General features: G+C 48.8%; 1 protein-coding gene across 5 annotated transcripts in view; it reads left to right on the top strand.

The window, feature by feature from the left end:
- The window catches only part of ANKS1A (ankyrin repeat and sterile alpha motif domain containing 1A), a 537,122-nt gene that overhangs the window by 299,169 nt on the left and 217,083 nt on the right, over positions 1-20,870 (top strand). For all 5 annotated transcript variants that reach the window (XM_073575593.1, XM_073575591.1, XM_073575594.1 and 2 more), the window contains one exon: positions 18,285-18,386. In XM_073575593.1, coding sequence (XP_073431694.1) covers positions 18,285-18,386 — 102 coding nt within the window. The remainder of the gene's footprint in view (positions 1-18,284; positions 18,387-20,870) is intronic.

The following is a 20,870-nucleotide window of genomic DNA, read 5'->3' as shown; positions in this document are numbered from 1 at the left end:
TGAGTGCAAACCTCCTTCCATCAGCAAGGGCATTGAAGATGAAACGTGGCTGGGTCTTTCAACATGACAATGATCCAAAGCACACCGCCAGGGCAACGAAGGAGTGGCTTCGTAAGAAGCATTTCAAGGTCCTGGAGTGGCCTAGCCAGTCTCCAGATCTCAACCCTATCGAAAACCTTTGGAGGGAGTTGAAAGTCCGTGTTGCCAAGCGAAAAGCCAAAAACATCACTGCTCTAGAGGAGATCTGCATGGAGGAATGGGCCAACATACCAACAACAGTGTGTGGCAACCTTGTGAAGACTTACAGAAAACGTTTGACCTCTGTCATTGCCAACAAAGGATATATCACAAAGTATTGAGATGAAATTTTGTTTCTGACCAAATACTTATTTTCCACCATAATATGCAAATAAAATGAAAAAAAAAACAATGTGATTTTCTGGATTTTTTTTTTCTCAGTTTGTCTCCCATAGTTGAGGTCTACCTATGATGTAAATTACAGACGCCTCTCATCTTTTTAAGTGGTGGAACTTGCACTATTGCTGACTGACTAAATACTTTTTTTCCCCACTGTGTGTATGTATATATATTATATATATATATATATGTATATATATATATATATATATATATTTGTGGCCAAAAGTATTAACACCCCTGCAATTCTGTCAGATAATACTCAGTTTCTTCCTGAAAATGATTGCAATCACAAATTCTTTGGTATTATCTTCATTTAATTTGTCTTAAATGAAAAAACACAAAAGAGAATGAAGCAAAACATTGATCATTTCACACAAAACTCCAAAAAATGGGCCAGAGAAAAGTATTGGCACCCTCAGCCTAATACTTGGTTGCACAACCTTTAGCCAAAATAACTGCGACCAACCGCTTCCGGTAACCATCAATGAGTTTCTTACAATGCTCTGCTGGAATTTTAGACCATTCTTCTTTGGCAAACTGCTCCAGGTCCCTGATATTTGAAGGGTGCCTTCTCCAAACTGCCATTTTTAGATCTCTCCACAGGTGTTCTATGGGATTCAGGTCTGGACTCATTGTTGGCCACCTTAGAAGTCTCCAGTGCTTTCTCTCAAACCATTTTCTAGTGCTTTTTGTAGTGTGTTTTGGGTCATTGTCCTGCTGGAAGACACATGACCTCTGAGGGAGACCCAGCTTTCTCACACTGGGCCCTACATTATGCTGCAAAATTTGTTGGTAGTCTTCAGACTTCATAATGCCATGCACACGGTCAAGCAGTCCAGTGCCAGAGGCAGCAAATCAACCCCAATACATCAGGGAACCTGACTGTAGGGACCGTGTTTTTTTTTTCTTTGAATGCCTCTTTTTTTTTTTCTCCTGTAAACTCTATGTTGATGCCTTTGCCCAAAAAGCTCTACTTTTGTCTCATCTGACCAGAGAACATTCTTCCAAAACGTTTTAGGCTTTTTCAGGTAAGTTTTGGCAAACTCCAGCCTGGCTTTTTTATGTCTCGGGGTAAGAAGTGGGGTCTTCCTGGGTCTCCTAGCATACAGTCCCTTTTCATTCAGATGCCGACGGATAGTATGGGTTGACACTGTTGTACCCTCGGACTGCAGGGCAGCTTGAACTTGTTTGGATGTTAGTCGAGGTTCTTTATCCAACATCTGCACAATCTTGCGTTGAAATCTCTTGTCAATTTTTCTTTTCCGTCCACATCTAGGGAGGTTAGCCACAGTGCCATGGGCTTTAAACTTCTTGACACTGCGCACGGTAGACACAGGAACATTCAGGTCTTTGGAGATGGCCTTGTAGCCTTGAGATTGCTCATGCTTCCTCACAATTTGGTTTCTCAAGTCCTCAGACAGTTCTTTGGTCTTCTTTCTTTTCTCCATGCTCAATGTGGTACACACAAGGACACAGGACAGAGGTTGAGTCAACTTTAATCCATGTCAACTGGCTGTAAGTGTGATTTAGTTATTGCCAACAACTGTTCGGTTCCACAGGTAAGTTACAGGTGCTGTTAATTACACAAATTAGAGAAGCATCACATGATTTTTCGAACAGTGCCAATACTTTTGTCCACCCTCTTTTTTATGTTTGGTGTGGAATTATATCCAATTTGGCTTTAGGACAATTCTTTTTGTTTTTTCATTTAAGACAAATTAAATGAAGATAATAATAACAAAGAATTTGTGTTTGCAATCATTTTCAAGAAGAAACTGAGTATTATCTGACAGAATTGCAGGGGTGTCAATACTTTCGGCCTCAACTGTATGTATATAATATATAGCATATGTGCAGTATGTATGGTCATGACCAAAATTGTTATACACCTATGAAATTACTCCAGAAAATGAAGTAATTCTCCCAGAAAATTATTGCAGTTACGCATGTTTTCTTGTATACGTTTTATTTCCTTTTGTGTGTTGAAACAACGCAAAGATAAATAAAAAAAAAAAACAAATTGGACATATTTTCACACTAATCCTAATGTGAGTAAACAACTTTCTATCAAGCAGTGTAATGTTCGGTCAAACTCATGGGTGGCAAGTAACAGGTGTGAGCAATTTGAATATCACATCTGAAATCAGATAAAAAGGAGAGAAGTTAACTCAAAGTTTGCATTGTGTGTCTGTGTGTGCCCCACTAATCATGGAGAACAGAAAAAGTAAAAGACAACGGTGAGGATTGGAGAATCAAAACTTGAAAAATATCAACAATCTCAAGGTTATAAATCCATCTCTAGAGATCTTGGTTTTCTTTTGTCTATGATGCGCAACATAATCAGGAAATTTACAACCCATGGTATTGTAGCTAATCTCCCTGGACATGGATGGCAGCAGAGAAAAATTAATGAAAGGTTGCATTGCAGGATAGTCCGATGGTGGATTATTCGCCCCAATCAATTTCCAAAGAAATTCAAACTATCCTGCAGGCTCGGCGTGCATCAGTGTCAATACTAACTGTCCGTTGACATTTGAATAAAATGAAAGTGTATTGCAGGAGATCCAAGAGTACCCCGCTGCTGATAAAGACATAAAAATGCTGAGCTGTAGTTTGCCAAAAAGTATGTGAGATAGCCAAAATCCTTCTGGGGAAAAAGTGTCCTGTGGACAGATGAGATCAAGCTAGTTTTGTTTTTTTTTTTTTTTTTTTTTATGTAGCACACAATACTACTGTTTACTGAGAAATGAATGAGGCCTACATAGAAAAGAACACAGTACCTAGAGTCAAATACGGTGGAGGTTCAAAGATGTTTTGGTTTTTTTTTGCTGCCTCTGGCACTGGGTGTCTGTTTTCAAGGCATCATGAAATCTGAAGATTACCAAAGGATTTTGGGTAACAATGTAGGGCCCAGTGTCTTTAAAGCTGGTTTTGCGTCCTAGGTCATGGGTCTTCCAGTAGGACAATGACCCCAAACCTAATACAAAGCGCTGGAGAGTTCTAAAGTGGTCAGAAATGAGTCTGGATCTAAATCCCATTGAACACCTGTCGAGAGATCTTAAAATTGCTGTTGTGAGAAGACCCCTTTAAATATGAGAGACCTGGAGAAGTTTGCAAAAGAAAAGTACCGTGCATACTCAATTTTAAGCCGACCCGAGTATAAGCCGAGGCCCCTAATTTTGCCGTGGAAAACTGGGTAAGCTTAATGACTCGAATATAAGCCGGTTGTACATTGTCCCCTCATCCCTATCCTGCTCTGTGTGGCTCTCCCCCCTCCCAGTACCCGTGGCTCGGCTCCCCCTTCTATGTATGGCTCAGTTCCCTGTGCAGCCCCCGTCCTCCTCTATGCAGCCCCCGACCTCCTCTGTGCAGCCCCCGTCGCCCTCTGTGCAGCCCCCGTCGCCCTCTGTGCAGCCCCCGTCGCCCTCTGTGCAGCCCCCGTCGCCCTCTGTGCAGCCCCCGTCGTCCTCTGTGCCGCCCTCGTCGTCCTCTGTGCAGCCCCCGTCGTCCTCTGTGCAGCCCCCGTCGTCCTCTGTGCAATCCCCGTCGTCCTGTGTGCAGCCCCCGACCTCCTCTGCGCAGTCCCCGTCCTCCTTCATACTCACCCTGCTGTGCCGTCACTGAATGTCCCTGAATCCTCTGTTGTCCAGCGCTGACCGCTCTTCTTGCCTTCAGCGGTCACATGGTACCGCTCATTAAGCTCATGAATATGCTTCCACGCCCATGGGCGTCCATATTCATGAGCTTAATGAGTGGTACCATATGACCGCTGAAGGCAAGAAGAAGCTGTCAGTGCTGGGACAAGGAGGATGCAGGGGAAGTTCAGGAAGGCACGGGAGAGGTGAGTATGACTTCCCAGCCACCGGCTCTTGCCGTTGCTCCCTCTCCCCCGCCTAGTCACTCGTGTATAAGCCGAGGGGGCATTTTCAGCACAAAAAATGTGCTGAAAATCTCGGCTTATACACGAGTATATACGGTAGTCCATAATTCTGAGAAGTGTAAGAAGCTTGATGGTTATAGGAAGTGATTTATTGCAGTTATTTATTACAAAGGTTGTGCAATCAAACATTAAGTTGAGGGTGCCAACAATTTTGTCCAGCTATTTTTGGAGTTTTGTGTTTTTTTTTTCAATACACACTAAGGAACTAACGTGTATAACAAAACATGTACGGTATATCTGCAATCATTTTCTCAAACAATTTTAAAGGTGCCAACACTTTCGGCTGTGTATGTATTGTATATGTGGATATATATTGTATTATACTTTCCAAAAGGGATAAATGAAGCCATTATGAAAATCACAGGATCAATAGTCATGATAATATGTGAGTGATGAAAGAATGGAAACATTTTTTTTTTTAAACGTCTCATTTATATTTACATATGAGCGCTGCGCCCTTACAAACATGGGTACGCTATCAATGTTTGTGTCACTGGTTGTCTGAGGATGTTCTACCATGCTGAATGCACTTGGACAGAAAAACATCAAAATCTGCTGCTTGCAGCTCCTTTTGCAATGGCCGACCAATGATGTCCAGATGTGCTCGTAGAGGATGAAGGCCATGATAGCTCGTTTAATGCACACAGGCTGCCTAAAGTAGCATGAAACAGGCAGCCTGATATTTCCATGTTAAAAACACCAGCTCCTGTGACTATGTGGCTAAATGGCACCATTGCTGGTTACAAGACCAAAGCAGTGTAATGCTGAGTTAGTGTACCTAGAATGAAGACTAGAGGGGTCCGGCAATCATATGTTTATGCCACCTCACGTAATGCAACTCTACCCTGGAATTTGTGACGTTCCCCCGTGAATTCATCTTCATGTCTTGAACACATGATCTCCATACAAATCTCAAGCTATTAGAGCATCCAAGACAAAAGCAAAACTCAATGCTAGGTGGATAAACCTCCACTACAGTTTGTTGACATCTTGCTCTGCACCATAATTGCCTTTAAGAACGGTGGCATGAGGTCAAAGAAACACATGGAGCTGGATGTCTAGCTCGCAGCCCAATGTTCATGCAAATGCCTTTTGATGATGTGGCATAATTTACGGTAACCAGAAGCTAAGGCTGTGTGCACACGGTGCGTTTTTTGGTGTTTTCGTGGCTTTTCTGCACAGAAATGGTCCAAAAACACTAGGGAAATCCTTATGCCAGCTAATTCAATGAGAATCCTGAAGTGCTATGCACATGATCACTAATTTTCCTTTGATTATTTGCAGTGCGTTTTTTTTTCTACAGTCTGTGTCAATTCTTTGTGCAGATTTTTAGCATTTTTCATCCATTTACTTCAGTTGAGTAAGTCACATCCGCAGAAAAAGCGTGGGTATAAAAATGTTTGCGGATTTGCTGAGTTTTTGCTTGCGATTTTACAGACTTCCTATGGTGTTTTAGACAGCATGAGAAACAGACGCAGCAATTCTGATTGGCATTGTTACCGTCGGTCAGAGCTCTGCAGGGTCAATAAGTGAGATAGCAGCTTAACCCTGCAGCTGTGACTTTGACCCGTGGAACCTAACTTACCGCAGGTCACCGACATTGGCTGATGAGACTTCTAGTTCCATCAGGCAATGTCTGCTGTCACTGATAAGTGACAGCAGGTGCCGCTGATGGGAGAATTAGTCTCTAGTCAACCGATGCCTGTGCTCAAACTTGAAAAAAACCATTTAAAATAATTACATTTTCAAATAAAAAAAATTGTACTCGTCTAACACCAAATCACTAATGCCCTTGTCACCTATAAAAAAAAAACATAAAAAAACATATACTCACCTTAACACCCAATCCCCAATGCCCATGTCTCATGTAAACAATCAAAAATAATAAACAACCATACTGTCCTGTCTGGTGTAGTCCATATAATCCGTAGTGTCTCACTGCAAACTCACTTGTAGAACAGGTGCATCATCGCAGCTCTGAATTCCCGTGAGAGAGGTCACATGAGCTCATCAGCTGATGAACTCCGGTGAACTTTGTCCCTGCAGCTCATGACATTAACCCCTTAACGACCGCCGATACGCCTTTTAACGGCGGTAATTAAGGGTACTTAAACCACAGCGCCGTTAATTCACGGCGCTGTGATTTAAGTGAATAGCGCCCCCCAGTGTCAGATTTTCTCCGGGGTCTCGGCTGCCAGGGGTAGCCGAGACCCCAGAGAACATGAATCGGTCGGTTTTTACCGACCCCCGCTTTTGCGATCGCCGTTATTAACCCTATAACGGCGACCGCAAAAAAAAAAAAGCCGCGATTTTACATTTAATTTTTCTTTCCTCTGATGTGATCGCACATCAGAGGATAGAGAAATAGGGTCCCCGATCCCCCCGGTCCCCTCCCGGTACCTCTCCCTTGTCCTCCGTCCCCTCCCGGTGGTCCCGCGCCCGCCGGCGTCATCCGATGGGCGCCGCCATCTTGAAAATGGCGGGCGCATGCGTAGTGCGCCCGCCGGGAATCTGCTGGCTCCGGCAGATTCCATTCATTATTTTGATCACTATGATAAACGATCATAGTGATCAAAATAATAAAAATAGTACATAACCCCCCCGTTTATCACCCCCTTATATAGGCACACATAATGAAATAAAAAAAAATATATTTTTTTTCAGTTTTCCATAAGGGTTAGGGTTAGGGTTCGGCTAGGGTTAGGGTTCGGCTAGGGTTAGGGTTAGGCTAGGGTTAGGGTTAGGTTAGGGTTAGGCTAGGGTTAGGGTTAGGTTAGGGTTAGGCTAGGGTTAGGGTTAGGCTAGGGTTAGGCTGAATATGCTGAATATTTTTTCATAGGAGTTTGGGAAAGTTATGAAATGTCCTATAAATGGCTGTTCTATTCCTGATCTAAGGCTACATTCACACACAGCGTTTTTCCTGTGTTTTTTGAGGATACGTTTTTCAGCTGCAAAAGCTGATCATCTTTTTAAAAAACCGCATCACCTGAAAGGTTTTTGAGCTCATAGATAATGTTTTCAATAGCAAAAGCAGATTAGAAATCTGCTCTATCTATCCATTTATCCATATCTGTCTATCCATATCATATCTGTACCAAAAAGAATGAAAACCGGGTAGTACACCAATATATATTCTGTTCTATCTAAATATCTTGATTATTGGATCATAAAAATGATTAAATGTCTGAGGTTCACATTGTACTACAATAAATTTTTCACTTAAATATAAGCAATATGTGTGGGAGTCGGAGTTGGAGTCGGTGTAAGGGAAATTGAGGAGTCGGAGTCGCAGGTTTGGCTTACCGACTCCACAGCCCTGGTGAAAAGATCATTTTTGTGGAAAAAAAAATGGATTTCTTATTTTCACGGCTCTACGTTATAAACTTCTGTGAAGCACTTGAAGGTTCAAAGTGCTCACCACACATCTAGATACAGTAAGTTCCTTCATGGGTCTAGTTTCCAAAATGGAGTCACTTGTTGGGGGTTTCCACTGTTTAGGCCCATCAGGGGCTCTGCAAACGCAACATGATGCCCGCAGACCATTCCATCAAAGTCTGCATTCCAAAATGGCACTCCTTCCCTTCCAAGCTCTCCCATGCACCCAAACAGTGGTTCCTCCCCACATATGGGGTATCAGCGTACTCAGGACAAATCGCATAATAACTGTGGGGGTATGATTTCTCCTGTTACCCTTGTAAAAATAAAAATTTGGGGGCGAAAAGATCATTTTTGTGGAAAAAAAAAAATGGATTTCTTATTTTCACGGCTCTACGTTATAAACTTCTGTGAAGCACTTGAAGGTTCAAAGTGCTCACCACACATCTAGATAAGTTCCTTAATGGGTCTAGTTTCCAAAATGGGGTCACTTGTTGGAGTTTTCCACTGTTTAGGCACATTAAGGGCTCTCCGAACGCAACATGGCATCCGATCTTAATTCCAGCCAATTCTGCGTTGAATAAGTCAAACGGTGCTCCATCCCTTGCGAGCTCTGCCGTGTGCTGAAAAAGGGGTTTACCCCCACATATGGGGTATCGGCGTATTCAGGAGAAATTGTACAACAAATTTTGTGGTTGATTTTCTCTTTTAACACTTGTGAAAATAAAAAAAATTGGTTCTGAAGTAATTTTTTTCCAAAAAAAAAGTTAAATGTTAATTTTTTCCATCCACATTGCTTTCGTTCCTGTGAAGCACTTAAAGGGTTAATAAACTTCTTGAATGTGGTTTTGAGCACCTTGAGGGGTCTAGTTTTTAGAATGGTGCCACTTTTGGGTATTTTCTGTCATGTACACCCCTCAAAATGACTTTAAATTTGATGTGGTCCCCAAAAAAAATGGCTTTGTAAATTTTGTTGTAAAAATGAGAAATCGCTGGTCAACTTTTAACCCTTATAACTTCCTAACAAAAAAAAATTTTGCATCCAAAATTGTGCTGATGTAAAGTAGACATGTGGGAAATGTTATTTATCTCTCTGATTTAAGGGCATAAAAATTTAAAGTTTTAAAATTGCAAAATTTTAAAATTTTTTGCCATATTTCTGTTTTTTTCATAAATAAACACAAGACTTATCGAAGAAATTTTACCACTAACATGAAGTACAATATGTCACGAAAAAACAATCTCAGAATCAGCAGGATCCATTAAAGCGTTCCAGAGTTATAACCTCATAAAGGGACAGTGGTCAGAATTGTAAAAATTGGCCTGGTCATTAAGCTGCAAACTGGCTCTGTCGCTAAGGGGTTAATTTGGTTTAATTTAGATTCAATAAAGGAGTCTGTGTCATTATTTAACCCCTTTCTGCCATATGATGTTCTATCCCATCCATGTACCCTGGGACTTAATACCCAAAGACGGGATAGTACGTCATAGCGATCAGCGGGGTGAGCTGATTATCACAGCTGACACCCGGCGCTATGTGTCAGAGGCGGTCACGGACCGCCCCCGGCACGTTATCCCCTGGTACACTGCGATCAAACACGATACCAGTGTACCGGGGGTTTAGGGAAGCATCGGCAGGGAGTGGGCTCCCTCCGTGCTTCCCTGAGCCCCCCGGAGCTCTGGGGGGTTCAAAGTGCTCACCTCACATCTAGATAAGTTCCTTAGGGGGTCTAGTTTCCAAAATGGGGTCACTTGTGGGGGGGTTCCACTGTTTAGGTACATCAGGGGCTCTCCAAAGGCAACATGACACCCGCAGAGCATTCCATCAAAGTCTGCATTCCAAAACGTCACTACTTCCCTTCCGAGCCCCGACGTGTGCCCATACAGTAGTTTTCTCCCACATATGGGGTATCAGCGTACTTAAGACAAACTGGGCAACAACTTGTGGGGTCCATTTTCTCCTGTTACCCTTGGGAAAATAAAAAAACTGGGGACTAAAAGATCATGTTTGTGGAAAAAATTTGAGTTTTTTTATTTTCACGCCCGGGCGTTATAAACTTCTGTGAAGCCCTTGGGGGTTCAAAGTGCTCACCACACATCTAGATAAGTTCCTTGGGGGGTCTAGTTTCCAAAACGGTGTCATTTGTGGGGGATTTCCACTGTTTTGGCACATCAGGGGCTTTCCAAACACGGCATGGCGTCCAATTCCAGCCAAAAAGTCAAATGGCGCTGCTTCCCTTCCGAGCTCTTTCATGCGCCCAAATGGTGATTTACCCACATGTGGTGTATCAGCGTACTCAGGAAAAATTGCACAATAACTATTCGGGTCCTGTTACCCTTGGAAAAATAAAAATTGAGGGTGAAAAGATCATTTTTGTGGAAAAAAAATGATTTTTTAATTGTATGACTGTACGTTATAAACTTCTGTGAAACCCTTGTGGGTTCAAAGTTCTCACCACATATCTAGATAAGTTCCTTGGGGGGGTCTAGTTTCCAAAATGGGGTCACTTGTGGGGGGTTTCCACTGTTTAGTCCCTCAGTGGCTCTCCAAACGTGACATGGCGTCCGATCTGAATTCCAGCCAATTTTGCATTGAAAAAGTCAAACGGCGCTCCTTCCCTTCTGAGCTCTGCCATGCGCCGAAGCAGTGGTTCCTCCCCACATATCTGTTATCAGCGTACTCAGGACAAATTGCACAATAACTTTTGCAGTCCAATTTCTCCTGTTACCCTTGGTAAAATAAAAAAAAATTGGACCTGAAGTAATTTTTTTGTGAAAAAAATTTAAATGTTCATTTTTTTTTAAACATTTAAAAAATTCCTGTGAAGCACCTGAAGAGTTAATTAACTTCTTGAATGTGGTTTTGAGCATCTTGAGGGGTGCAGTTTTTAGAATGGTGTCACTTTTGGGCATTTTCTATCATATAGACCCCTCAAAGTGACTTCAAGCCCCGCTCTTTTCGTCCGCAGCCCCGCTCTTTTCGTCCACAGCCCCGCTCTTTTCGTCCACAGCCCCGCTCTTTTCGTCCACAGCCCCGCTCTTTTCGTCCACAGCCCCGCTCTTTTCGTCCACAGCCCCGCTCTTTTCGTCCACAGCCCCTCTCTCTTCGTCCACAGCCCCGCTCTCTTCGTCCACAGCCCCGCTCTCTTCGTCCACAGCCCCGCTCTCTTCGTCCACAGCCCCGCTCTCTTCGTCCACAGCCCCGCTCTCTTCGTCCACAGCCCCGCTCTCTTCGTCCACAGCCCCGCTCTCTTCGTCCACAGCCCCGCTCTCTTCGTCCACAGCCCCGCTCTCTTCGTCCACAGCCCCGCTCTCTTCGTCCACAGCCCCGCTCTCTTCGTCCACAGCCCCGCTCTCTTCGTCCACAGCCCCGCTCTCTTCGTCCACAGCCCCGCTCTCTTCGTCCACAGCCCCGCTCTCTTCGTCCACAGCCCCGCTCTCTTCGTCCACAGCCCCGCTCTCTTCGTCCACAGCCCCGCTCTCTTCGTCCACAGCCCCGCTCTCTTCGTCCACAGCCCCGCTCTCTTCGTCCACAGCCCCGCTCTCTTCGTCCACAGCCCCGCTCTCTTCGTCCACAGCCCCGCTCTCTTCGTCCACAGCCCCGCTCTCTTCGTCCACAGCCCCGCTCTCTTCGTCCACAGCCCCGCTCTCTTCGTCCACAGCCCCGCTCTCTTCGTCCACAGCCCCGCTCTCTTCGTCCACAGCCCCGCTCTCTTCGTCCCCAGCCCCGCTCTCTTCGTCCCCAGCCCCGCTCTCTTCGTCCCCAGCCCCGCTCTCTTCGTCCCCAGCCCCGCTCTCTTCGTCCCCAGCCCCGCTCTCTTCGTCCCCAGCCCCGCTCTCTTCGTCCCCAGCCCCGCTCTCTTCGTCCCCAGCCCCGCTCTCTTCGTCCCCAGCCCCGCTCTCTTCGTCCCCAGCCCCGCTCTCTTCGTCCACAGCCCCGCTCTCTTCGTCCACAGCCCCGCTCTCTTCGTCCACAGCCCCGCTCTCTTCGTCCACAGCCCCGCTCTCTTCGTCCACAGCCCCGCTCTCTTCGTCCACAGCCCCGCTCTCTTCGTCCACAGCCCCGCTCTCTTCGTCCACAGCCCCGCTCTCTTCGTCCACAGCCCCGCTCTCTTCGTCCACAGCCCCGCTCTCTTCGTCCACAGCCCCGCTCTCTTCGTCCACAGCCCCGCTCTCTTCGTCCACAGCCCCGCTCTCTTCGTCCACAGCCCCGCTCTCTTCGTCCACAGCCCCGCTCTCTTCGTCCACAGCCCCGCTCTCTTCGTCCACAGCCCCGCTCTCTTCGTCCACAGCCCCGCTCTCTTCGTCCACAGCCCCGCTCTCTTCGTCCACAGCCCCGCTCTCTTCGTCCACAGCCCCGCTCTCTTCGTCCACAGCCCCGCTCTCTTCGTCCACAGCCCCGCTCTCTTCGTCCACAGCCCCGCTCTCTTCGTCCACAGCCCCGCTCTCTTCGTCCACAGCCCCGCTCTCTTCGTCCACAGCCCCGCTCTCTTCGTCCACAGCCCCGCTCTCTCCGTCCACAGCCCCGCTCTCTCCGTCCACAGCCCCGCTCTCTTCGTCCACAGCCCCGCTCTTCCGCTCTCTCCTTCCACAGCCCCGCTCTCTTTGTCCACAGCCCCGCTCTTCCGCTCTCTCCTTCCACAGCCCCGCTCTTCCGCTCTCTCCTTCCACAGCCCCGCTCTTCCGCTCTCTCCTTCCACAGCCCCGGTCTCTTTGTCCACAGCCCCGCTCTTCCGCTCTCTCCTTCCACAGCCCCGGTCTCTTTGTCCACAGCCCCGCTCTTCCGCTCTCTCCTTCCACAGCCCCGGTCTCTTTGTCCACAGCCCCGCTCTTTTCGTCCACAGCCCCGCTCTTTTCGTCCACAGCCCCGCTCTTTTCGTCCTCAGACTCGCTCTTCCGCTCTCTCCTTCCACAGCCCCGCTCTTCCGCTCTCTCCTTCCACAGCCCCGCTCTCTTTGTCCACAGCCCCGCTCTTCCGCTCTCTCCTTCCACAGCCCCGCTCTCTTTGTCCACAGCCCCGCTCTTCCGCTCTCTCCTTCCACAGCCCCGCTCTCTCCTTCCACAGCCCCGCTCTCTCCTTCCACAGCCCCGCTCTCTTCGTCCACAGCCCCGCTCTCTTCGTCCACAGCCCCGCTCTCTTCGTCCACAGCCCCGCTCTCTTCGTCCACAGCCCCGCTCTCTTCGTCCACAGCCCCGCTCTCTTCGTCCACAGCCCCGCTCTCTTCGTCCACAGCCCCGCTCTCTTCGTCCACAGCCCCGCTCTCTTCGTCCACAGCCCCGCTCTCTTCGTCCACAGCCCCGCTCTCTTCGTCCACAGCCCCGCTCTCTTCGTCCACAGCCCCGCTCTCTTCGTCCACAGCCCCGCTCTCTTCGTCCACAGCCCCGCTCTCTTCGTCCACAGCCCCGCTCTCTTCGTCCACAGCCCCGCTCTCTTCGTCCACAGCCCCGCTCTTTTCGTCCACAGCCCCGCTCTTTTCGTCCACAGCCCCGCTCTTTTCGTCCACAGCCCCGCTCTTTTCGTCCACAGCCTCGCTCTTCCGCTCTCTCCTTCCACAGCCCCGCTCTCTTTGTCCACAGCCCCGCTCTTCCGCTCTCTCCTTCCACAGCCCCGCTCTCTTCCACAACCCCGCTCTTTTCGTCCACAGCCCCGCTCTTCCGCTCTCTCCTTCCACAGCCCCGGTCTCTTTGTCCACAGCCCCGCTCTTCCGCTCTCTCCTTCCACAGCCCCGGTCTCTTTGTCCACAGCCCCGCTCTTCCGCTCTCCTTCCACAGCCCCGGTCTCTTTGTCCACAGCCCCGGTCTCTTTGTCCACAGCCCCGGTCTCTTTGTCCACAGCCCCGGTCTCTTTGTCCACAGCCCCGGTCTCTTTGTCCACAGCCCCGGTCTCTTTGTCCACAGCCCCGGTCTCTTTGTCCACAGCCCCGGTCTCTTTGTCCACAGCCCCGGTCTCTTTGTCCACAGCCCCGGTCTCTTTGTCCACAGCCCCGGTCTCTTTGTCCACAGCCCCGGTCTCTTTGTCCACAGCCCCGGTCTCTTTGTCCACAGCCCCGCTCTTTTCGTCCACAGCCCCGCTCTTTTCGTCCACAGCCCCGCTCTTTTCGTCCACAGCCCCGCTCTTTTCGTCCACAGCCCCGCTCTTTTCGTCCACAGCCCCGCTCTTTTCGTCCACAGCCCCGCTCTTTTCGTCCACAGCCTCGCTCTTCCGCTCTCTCCTTCCACAGCCCCGCTCTCTTTGTCCACAGCCCTGCTCTTCCGCTCTCTCCTTCCACAGCCCCGCTCTCTTCGTCCACAGCCCCGCTCTCTTCGTCCACAGCCCCGCTCTCTTCGTCCACAGCCCCGCTCTCTTCGTCCACAGCCCCGATCTCTTCGTCCACAGCCCCGCTCTCTTCGTCCACAGCCCCGCTCTCTTCGTCCACAGCCCCGCTCTCTTCGTCCACAGCCCCGCTCTCTTCGTCCACAGCCCCGCTCTCTCCTTCCACAGCCCCGCTCTCTTCGTCCACAGCCCCGCTCTTCCGCTCTCTCCTTCCACAGCCCCGGTCTCTTTGTCCACAGCCCCGCTCTTCCGCTCTCTCCTTCCACAGCCCCGGTCTCTTTGTCCACAGCCCCGCTCTTCCGCTCTCTCCTTCCACAGCCCCGGTCTCTTTGTCCACAGCCCCGCTCTTCCGCTCTCTCCTTCCACAGCCCCGGTCTCTTTGTCCACAGCCCCGCTCTTCCGCTCTCTCCTTCCACAGCCCCGGTCTCTGTGTCCACAGCCCCGCTCTTCCGCTCTCTCCTTCCACAGCCCCGGTCTCTTTGTCCACAGCCCCGCTCTTCCGCTCTCTCCTTCCACAGCCCCGGTCTCTTCGTCCATAGCCCTGCTCTTCCGCTCTCTCCTTCCACAGCCCCGGTCTCTTCGTCCATAGCCCCGCTCTTCCGCTCTCTCCTTCCACAGCCCCGTTCTCTTTGTCCACAGCCCCGCTCTTCCGCTCTCTATTTCCACAGCCCCGGTCTCTTTGTCCACAGCCCCGCTCTTCCGCTCTCTCCTTCCACAGCCCCGGTCTCTTTGTCCACAGCCCCGCTCTTCCGCTCTCTCCTTCCACAGCCCCGGTCTCTTCGTCCATAGCCCTGCTCTTCCGCTCTCTCCTTCCACAGCCCCGGTCTCTTCGTCCATAGCCCCGCTCTTCCGCTCTCTCCTTCCACAGCCCCGTTCTCTTTGTCCACAGCCCCGCTCTTCCGCTCTCTATTTCCACAGCCCCGGTCTCTTTGTCCACAGCCCCGCTCTTCCGCTCTCTCCTTCCACAGCCCCGGTCTCTTTGTCCACAGCCCCGGTCTCTTTGTCCACAGCCCCGGTCTCTTTGTCCACAGCCCCGCTCTTCCGCTCTCTCCTTCCACAGCCCCGGTCTCTTTGTCCACAGCCCCGCTCTTCCGCTCTCTCCTTACACAGCCCTGGTCTCTTCGTCCACAGCCCCGCTCTTCCGCTCTCTCCTTCCACAGCCCCGGTCTCTTTGTCCACAGCCCCGCTCTTCCGCTCTCTCCTTCCACAGCCCCGGTCTCTTTGTCCACAGCCCCGCTCTTCCGCTCTCTCCTTCCACAGCCTCGGTCTCTTTGTCCACAGCCCCGCTCTTCCGCTCTCTCCTTCCACAGCCCCGGTCTCTTTGTCCACAGCCCCGCTCTTCCGCTCTCTCCTTCCACAGCCCCGGTCTCTTTGTCCACAGCCCCGGTCTCTTTGTCCACAGCCCCGGTCTCTTTGTCCACAGCCCCGCTCTTCCGCTCTCTCCTTCCACAGCCCCGGTCTCTTTGTCCACAGCCCCGCTCTTCCGCTCTCTCCTTACACAGCCCTGGTCTCTTCGTCCACAGCCCCGCTCTTCCGCTCTCTCCTTCCACAGCCCCGGTCTCTTTGTCCACAGCCCCGCTCTTCCGCTCTCTCCTTCCACAGCCCCGGTCTCTTTGTCCACAGCCCCGCTCTTCCGCTCTCTCCTTCCACAGCCTCGGTCTCTTTGTCCACAGCCCCGCTCTTCCGCTCTCTCCTTCCACAGCCCCGGTCTCTTTGTCCACAGCCCCGCTCTTCCGCTCTCTCCTTCCACAGCCCCGGTCTCTTCGTCCATAGCCCCGCTCTTCCGCTCTCTCCTTCCACAGCCCCGGTCTCTTTGTCCACAGCCCCGCTCTTCCGCTCTCTCTTTCCACAGCCCCGGTCTCTTTGTCCACAGCCCCGCTCTTCCGCAGCCCCCCTCTCTTCGTCCATAGCCCTGCTCTTCCGCTCTCTCCTTACACAGCCCCGGTCTCTTCGTCCACAGCCCCGCTCTCCTTCCACAGCCCCGGTCTCTTTGTCCACAGCCCCGCTCTTCCGCTCTCTCCTTCCACAGCCCCGGTCTCTTCGTCCACAGCCCCGCTCTTCCGCTCTCTCCTTCCACAGCCCCGGTCTTTTCGTCCACAGCCCCACTCTTCCGCTCTCCTTCCACAGCCCCGGTCTCTTCGTCCACAGCCCCGCTCTTCCGCTCTCTCCTTCCACAGCCCCGGTCTCTTCTTCAGCCCCGCTGTCTTCCTTCCTCCACTGCCCCGCTCTCCATTCACCACACGCGGTGACGCCTGGACCAGGAGAGAGAGGTGCGCAGATTGTTCATTCAGCTGGAGTGGGCGGAGCTAGAGTGGAGTTGCAGCGCATGTGATTGGGCAGCATGCAGGGGGCGTGTCCTAGCGTCGGTAGGTGGAATTGCAGCGTGTGTGATTGGGCGGCCTGCGGGGGGCGTGGCCTAGTGCTGTAGTAGGCCGCAGTAGAAGCTGGGGACTAAATTTAGGCCAGGAAGCTGCAGGGGAGAGGGGGGATAGTGCAGTTGGCGGCAGGGAGGGCCGGCTGAGCCAGGACAGGGCTGGGAGGGTGCCGGCACTATTCGGCCCCTGCCCTGAAGACTGTCTTCCTCACATCCCTGCTCTCCATGCACTGTCCTGCTGTATCTGTCCTCAGCCCTGCTCTCCAACCGCGTCCCACTCTATTTCGTGATTGGTTGGTGTCCCACTCTGCTGCTTCGTGATTGGTTGGTGATACACACACGCACACATTCAGATTTATATATAGAGATAAAGGACTGTATTTTTTTTTTTTTTTATAATATGACTATGGGGTTAGTAATGGTTGCATCTTATAGACACCTCGCCATTACTAATCTTTGTGCTTAACAAGGCAAAGATGATATCGACCCCCCAACTATCACCCCCACTTGTCACTGCAACAGGTCAAGTGGGAACAGCAAGACTAAGCTCCAGATTTGGTGCCTCTTATTGATGTGCCATTTGTGGGGTGGCTGAGAGCTGATGTTTTTAGTCTGGGAGGGGCCAATAAGAATGGCCCCTTCATAGGCTCTTAATATCAGCCTGTAGCTGTCTGCCTAGTCCTTGCTGGTTATATTTTAGAGGGGATCCCTGTAAACTAGCCAGTAAAGGCTAAGTAATCAGCGGTGTCCTGATTTTAATAGTCTGTGAACCTTTATGGGTATTGGCTCTTTCCCATAATATTAACATCAGCCCTCAGGCATCAACTTTCCCTCTGCTGCTTATGAAAATTGCGAGGGAGCCCATGCAATTTTTTTTTTTGTTTGTTTTTATTATATATTAAGAATTATAGCGGTGCACGCTGATTTCTGCCAATTGCTGTTTGGTTAGAACCTCTGTAGGTTCATTCTGTCAATGCTTTTACATAGGCTGGTGACTGTGTGTGTTTCTGTGTGTGTATTTAACTCTTTACTTACCGATTTAGTAATGAGGTTGTCTGGCTGACACCTCTTCATTACTAAACCTAGAGCTTGGTGTCAGTGACAGCTGCTGACACAAATCCCTCCTCCCATTATCGAAGGTGTTGAACCAATAAATTACATCACAAAACATTTTTTTTTTTTTAATATCGTTATTTAGCTAAAAAAAAAAATTGCTACACAAAATGCTTACAAAAAAAACCTCAACAAACATGCACATTTTTGTCACAGCATTTTTGCTGCAAAGAGATGCAGAAACCTTGCAGAAATTCCTGCAAGCAAATACTCAACATGCGCACATACTCTGACAGTGCAGCGTTACATTGATTTGCTAATGGAACATTTGTGCAAAGTATCCCAGGAGCCATTTTTCAACACGACAACGCCTGGCTGCATGTTGCTAGTGCCTACATGGCTGGAAGTGCTATCATAGCCTGCAGGGTCTTTGAACTTTTCTCCCATAGAGCACATCTGTGACATCGTTGGTTAACAATTGCGAATGAAGCTGCCAGCAGCGTATCTTGATGATTTTCTTGCTAAAGCGCTTTCAGTGTTGCAAAAGTTTCCTAAGACAACCATTAAAGACCTCGCTGATTAAGTGTGCATGGTGCTCAAAATTGTTTCTGAAACATCTTCGGATGTTTTGAAAATTGTTTCCATTTTTCCATTATTTGTAGCTCATTAACATGCCAAATATCGTCTGCTTATCATAATTTCTCATTCTTGGTCTCACAACCTTAATGATGTGTGTGTGTATATATGTGCGTATACATATTATGTTCATTGTATTCCCATAATTCAATTGAATTTATTTTTCATGACAGGAATTGATATCAGCATAACAGACAACAAAGGGATGACTGCATTGGACATTGTACAGGAGTTGCCATCTCAGAAGAGCCAACAGATAGCTTCACTTATCCAAGGTAAGTCAGCTGTTCCACATACTTGCACATGGAAGTATATTCTGTTTAGAGTTGCAATGTTAGTTTTAATTTTAAAGGGGCTTTCCCACGATCAAAATTAATTTTCATTAACAGTTTAATAAATAGATCCTGGAATAATAAGTTTCACGATTGGATGTGTTAAAAAAATGTTCCTGTGCTGAGATAATCTTATAAATGTGTGCCCCTGCTGTGTACTGTGTAATGGCTGTGTCTGACCGTAGAGGAACATGGTCTGGTCATACCACATCTCCAGGGCAGGGGAGAATACAGACATTAGTGCATGGAGTCACAAATGATTCTTTCTATGAGAAAAATTTTTAAACATTTCTTAAAGGGAACCTGTCACCCCCCCCCGGGCGTTTTTAAGTTAAATAGCACTAAGGCTGCATTCTGTGAAGGTGGCTCTTCTTTTTCTGACCCCTAGTAACGCTGAAATATCGACTTTTATAAATAGGTTCTCATACCTGTAATGCGTCTCATAGGTATGGTGTGTCCCCCTGTATCAACCGTCTGCCAGCCGTCCATCATGCCTCTGTCCTGTGTCTGGGCGTCGCCTCCTCCTGTGTAGTGTGCCTGTGCTGTGACAACTCTAGCTGCGCCTTCCCCCATCCCTCTCCTCCTCTTTCTTTTTCCTCCGATGCTGTGTCATGGAAGTATTGCGTTCCGGCAGGTCGGGTGACCGGGGTCACTGAAAGGTCACCCGACCCGCAGGCACAAGACCCTTTGTACTTCACCCCGGGGGGGTGGCTTAACCCCCCCCCGTGGCTACGATCGCTCTGATTGGCTGTTAAAAGTGAAACAGCCAATCAGAGCGATTTGTAATATTTCACCAATGAAATTTGGTGAAATATTACAATCCAGCCATGGCCAATGCTGCAATAGCATCTGACATGGCTGTAGGCCGAGATCCGCCCCCCCCCCCAACACACACACACCGATTGGCAGGGGGCAATCGGCCCCCGTCACCAACGGACGGCGGCGATCTGCCGCTGCCGTCACCATCTGCAACCATCGGAATTTGCCGGCTGCAGATTCATTTTTTCCTTTTGATCAATGTGATAAACTCTCACAGTGGTCAAAATGGAAAAAAAAGGAAATACACCCTCCCTTCATCACCCCCATAGGTAGGCACAAATAATAAAATTAAAAAAAAATTTATTTTTACATTAGGGTTAGAATTAGGATTATAGATATGGTTAGGGTTAAAAATAGGGTTAGTGTTGGAATTAGGGTTAGGGTTGGAATTAGGGTTAGAGATAGGGTTGGAATTAGGGTTAGGGTTGGAGTTAGGGTTAGAATTAGGGTTAGGGGTGGAATTAGGGTTGGGGCTAGGGTTGTGGTTAGGGTTATGATCAGGGTTGGAATTAGGGTTAGGGGTGCGTTGGGGTTAGGGTTGGAGATAGAATTGAGGGGTTTCCACTGTTTAGGCACATCATGTCTCCAAACGCGACATGGCGCCACCATTTATTCCAGCCAATTTAGCGTTCAAAAAGTCAAACCGTGCTCCCTCCATTCCGATCCCCGACGTGTGCCCAAACAGTGGTTTATCCCCACATATGGGGTATCAGCGTACTCAGGAAAAATTGCACAACAATTTTTGGGGTCCAATTTATCCTGTTACTCTTGTGAAAATAAAAAATTGTGGGCTAAAAAGCATTTTTTGAGGGAAAAAAATGATTTTTTAATTTCACTGCTCTGCGTTATAAACTTCTGTGAAGCACTTGGGGGTTCAAAGTGCTCACCACACATTTAGATAAGTTCCTTGGGGAGTCTAGTTTCCAAAATGGGGTCACTTGTGGGTGGAGTTTCTACTGTTTAGGCACATCAGGGGCTCTGCAAACGTACATGACGCCCGCAGACCATTCCATCAAAGTCGACATTTCAAAACGTCACTACTTCCCTTCCGATCCCCGACGTGTGCCCGAACAGTGGTTCCCCCCCACATATGGGGTACCAGCGTACTCAGGACAAACTGTACAACAACTTATGGGGTCCAATTTCTCCTGTTACTTTTGTGAAAATAAAATTATTTTCATTTTCACGGCTGTGCGTTATACACTTCTGTGAAGCACCTGGGGGTTCAAAGTGCTCACTATGTATCTAGATAAGTTCCTTAGGGGGTCTAGTTTCCAAAATGGGATCATTTTTGGGGAAGCTCCAAAGTTTAGGCACACAGGGGCTCTCCAAACACGACATTGTGTCCGCTAACGATTGGAGCTAATTTTCCATACAAAAAGTCAAATGGCGCTCCTTCCTTTCTGAGCCCTGCCGTGCGCCCAAACAGTGGTTCCCCCCCCACTTATGGGGTACCACCGTACTCAGGACAGACTGGTCAACAACTTTTGGGGTCCAATTTATCCTGTTACCCTTGAGAAAATAAAAAATAGCGGGCTTAAAAAATCATTTTTGAGGAAAAAAAATTATTTTTTATTTTCATGGCTCTGCGGTTATAAACTTCTGTGA

Source organism: Dendrobates tinctorius, unplaced genomic scaffold, assembly GCF_039654945.1.
Source record: "Dendrobates tinctorius isolate UK_male_01 unplaced genomic scaffold, ASM3965494v1 ptg000045l, whole genome shotgun sequence".
NCBI classification, from domain to species: domain Eukaryota; kingdom Metazoa; phylum Chordata; class Amphibia; order Anura; family Dendrobatidae; genus Dendrobates; species Dendrobates tinctorius.
This window is presented reverse-complemented; position numbering and strand designations above follow the sequence as displayed.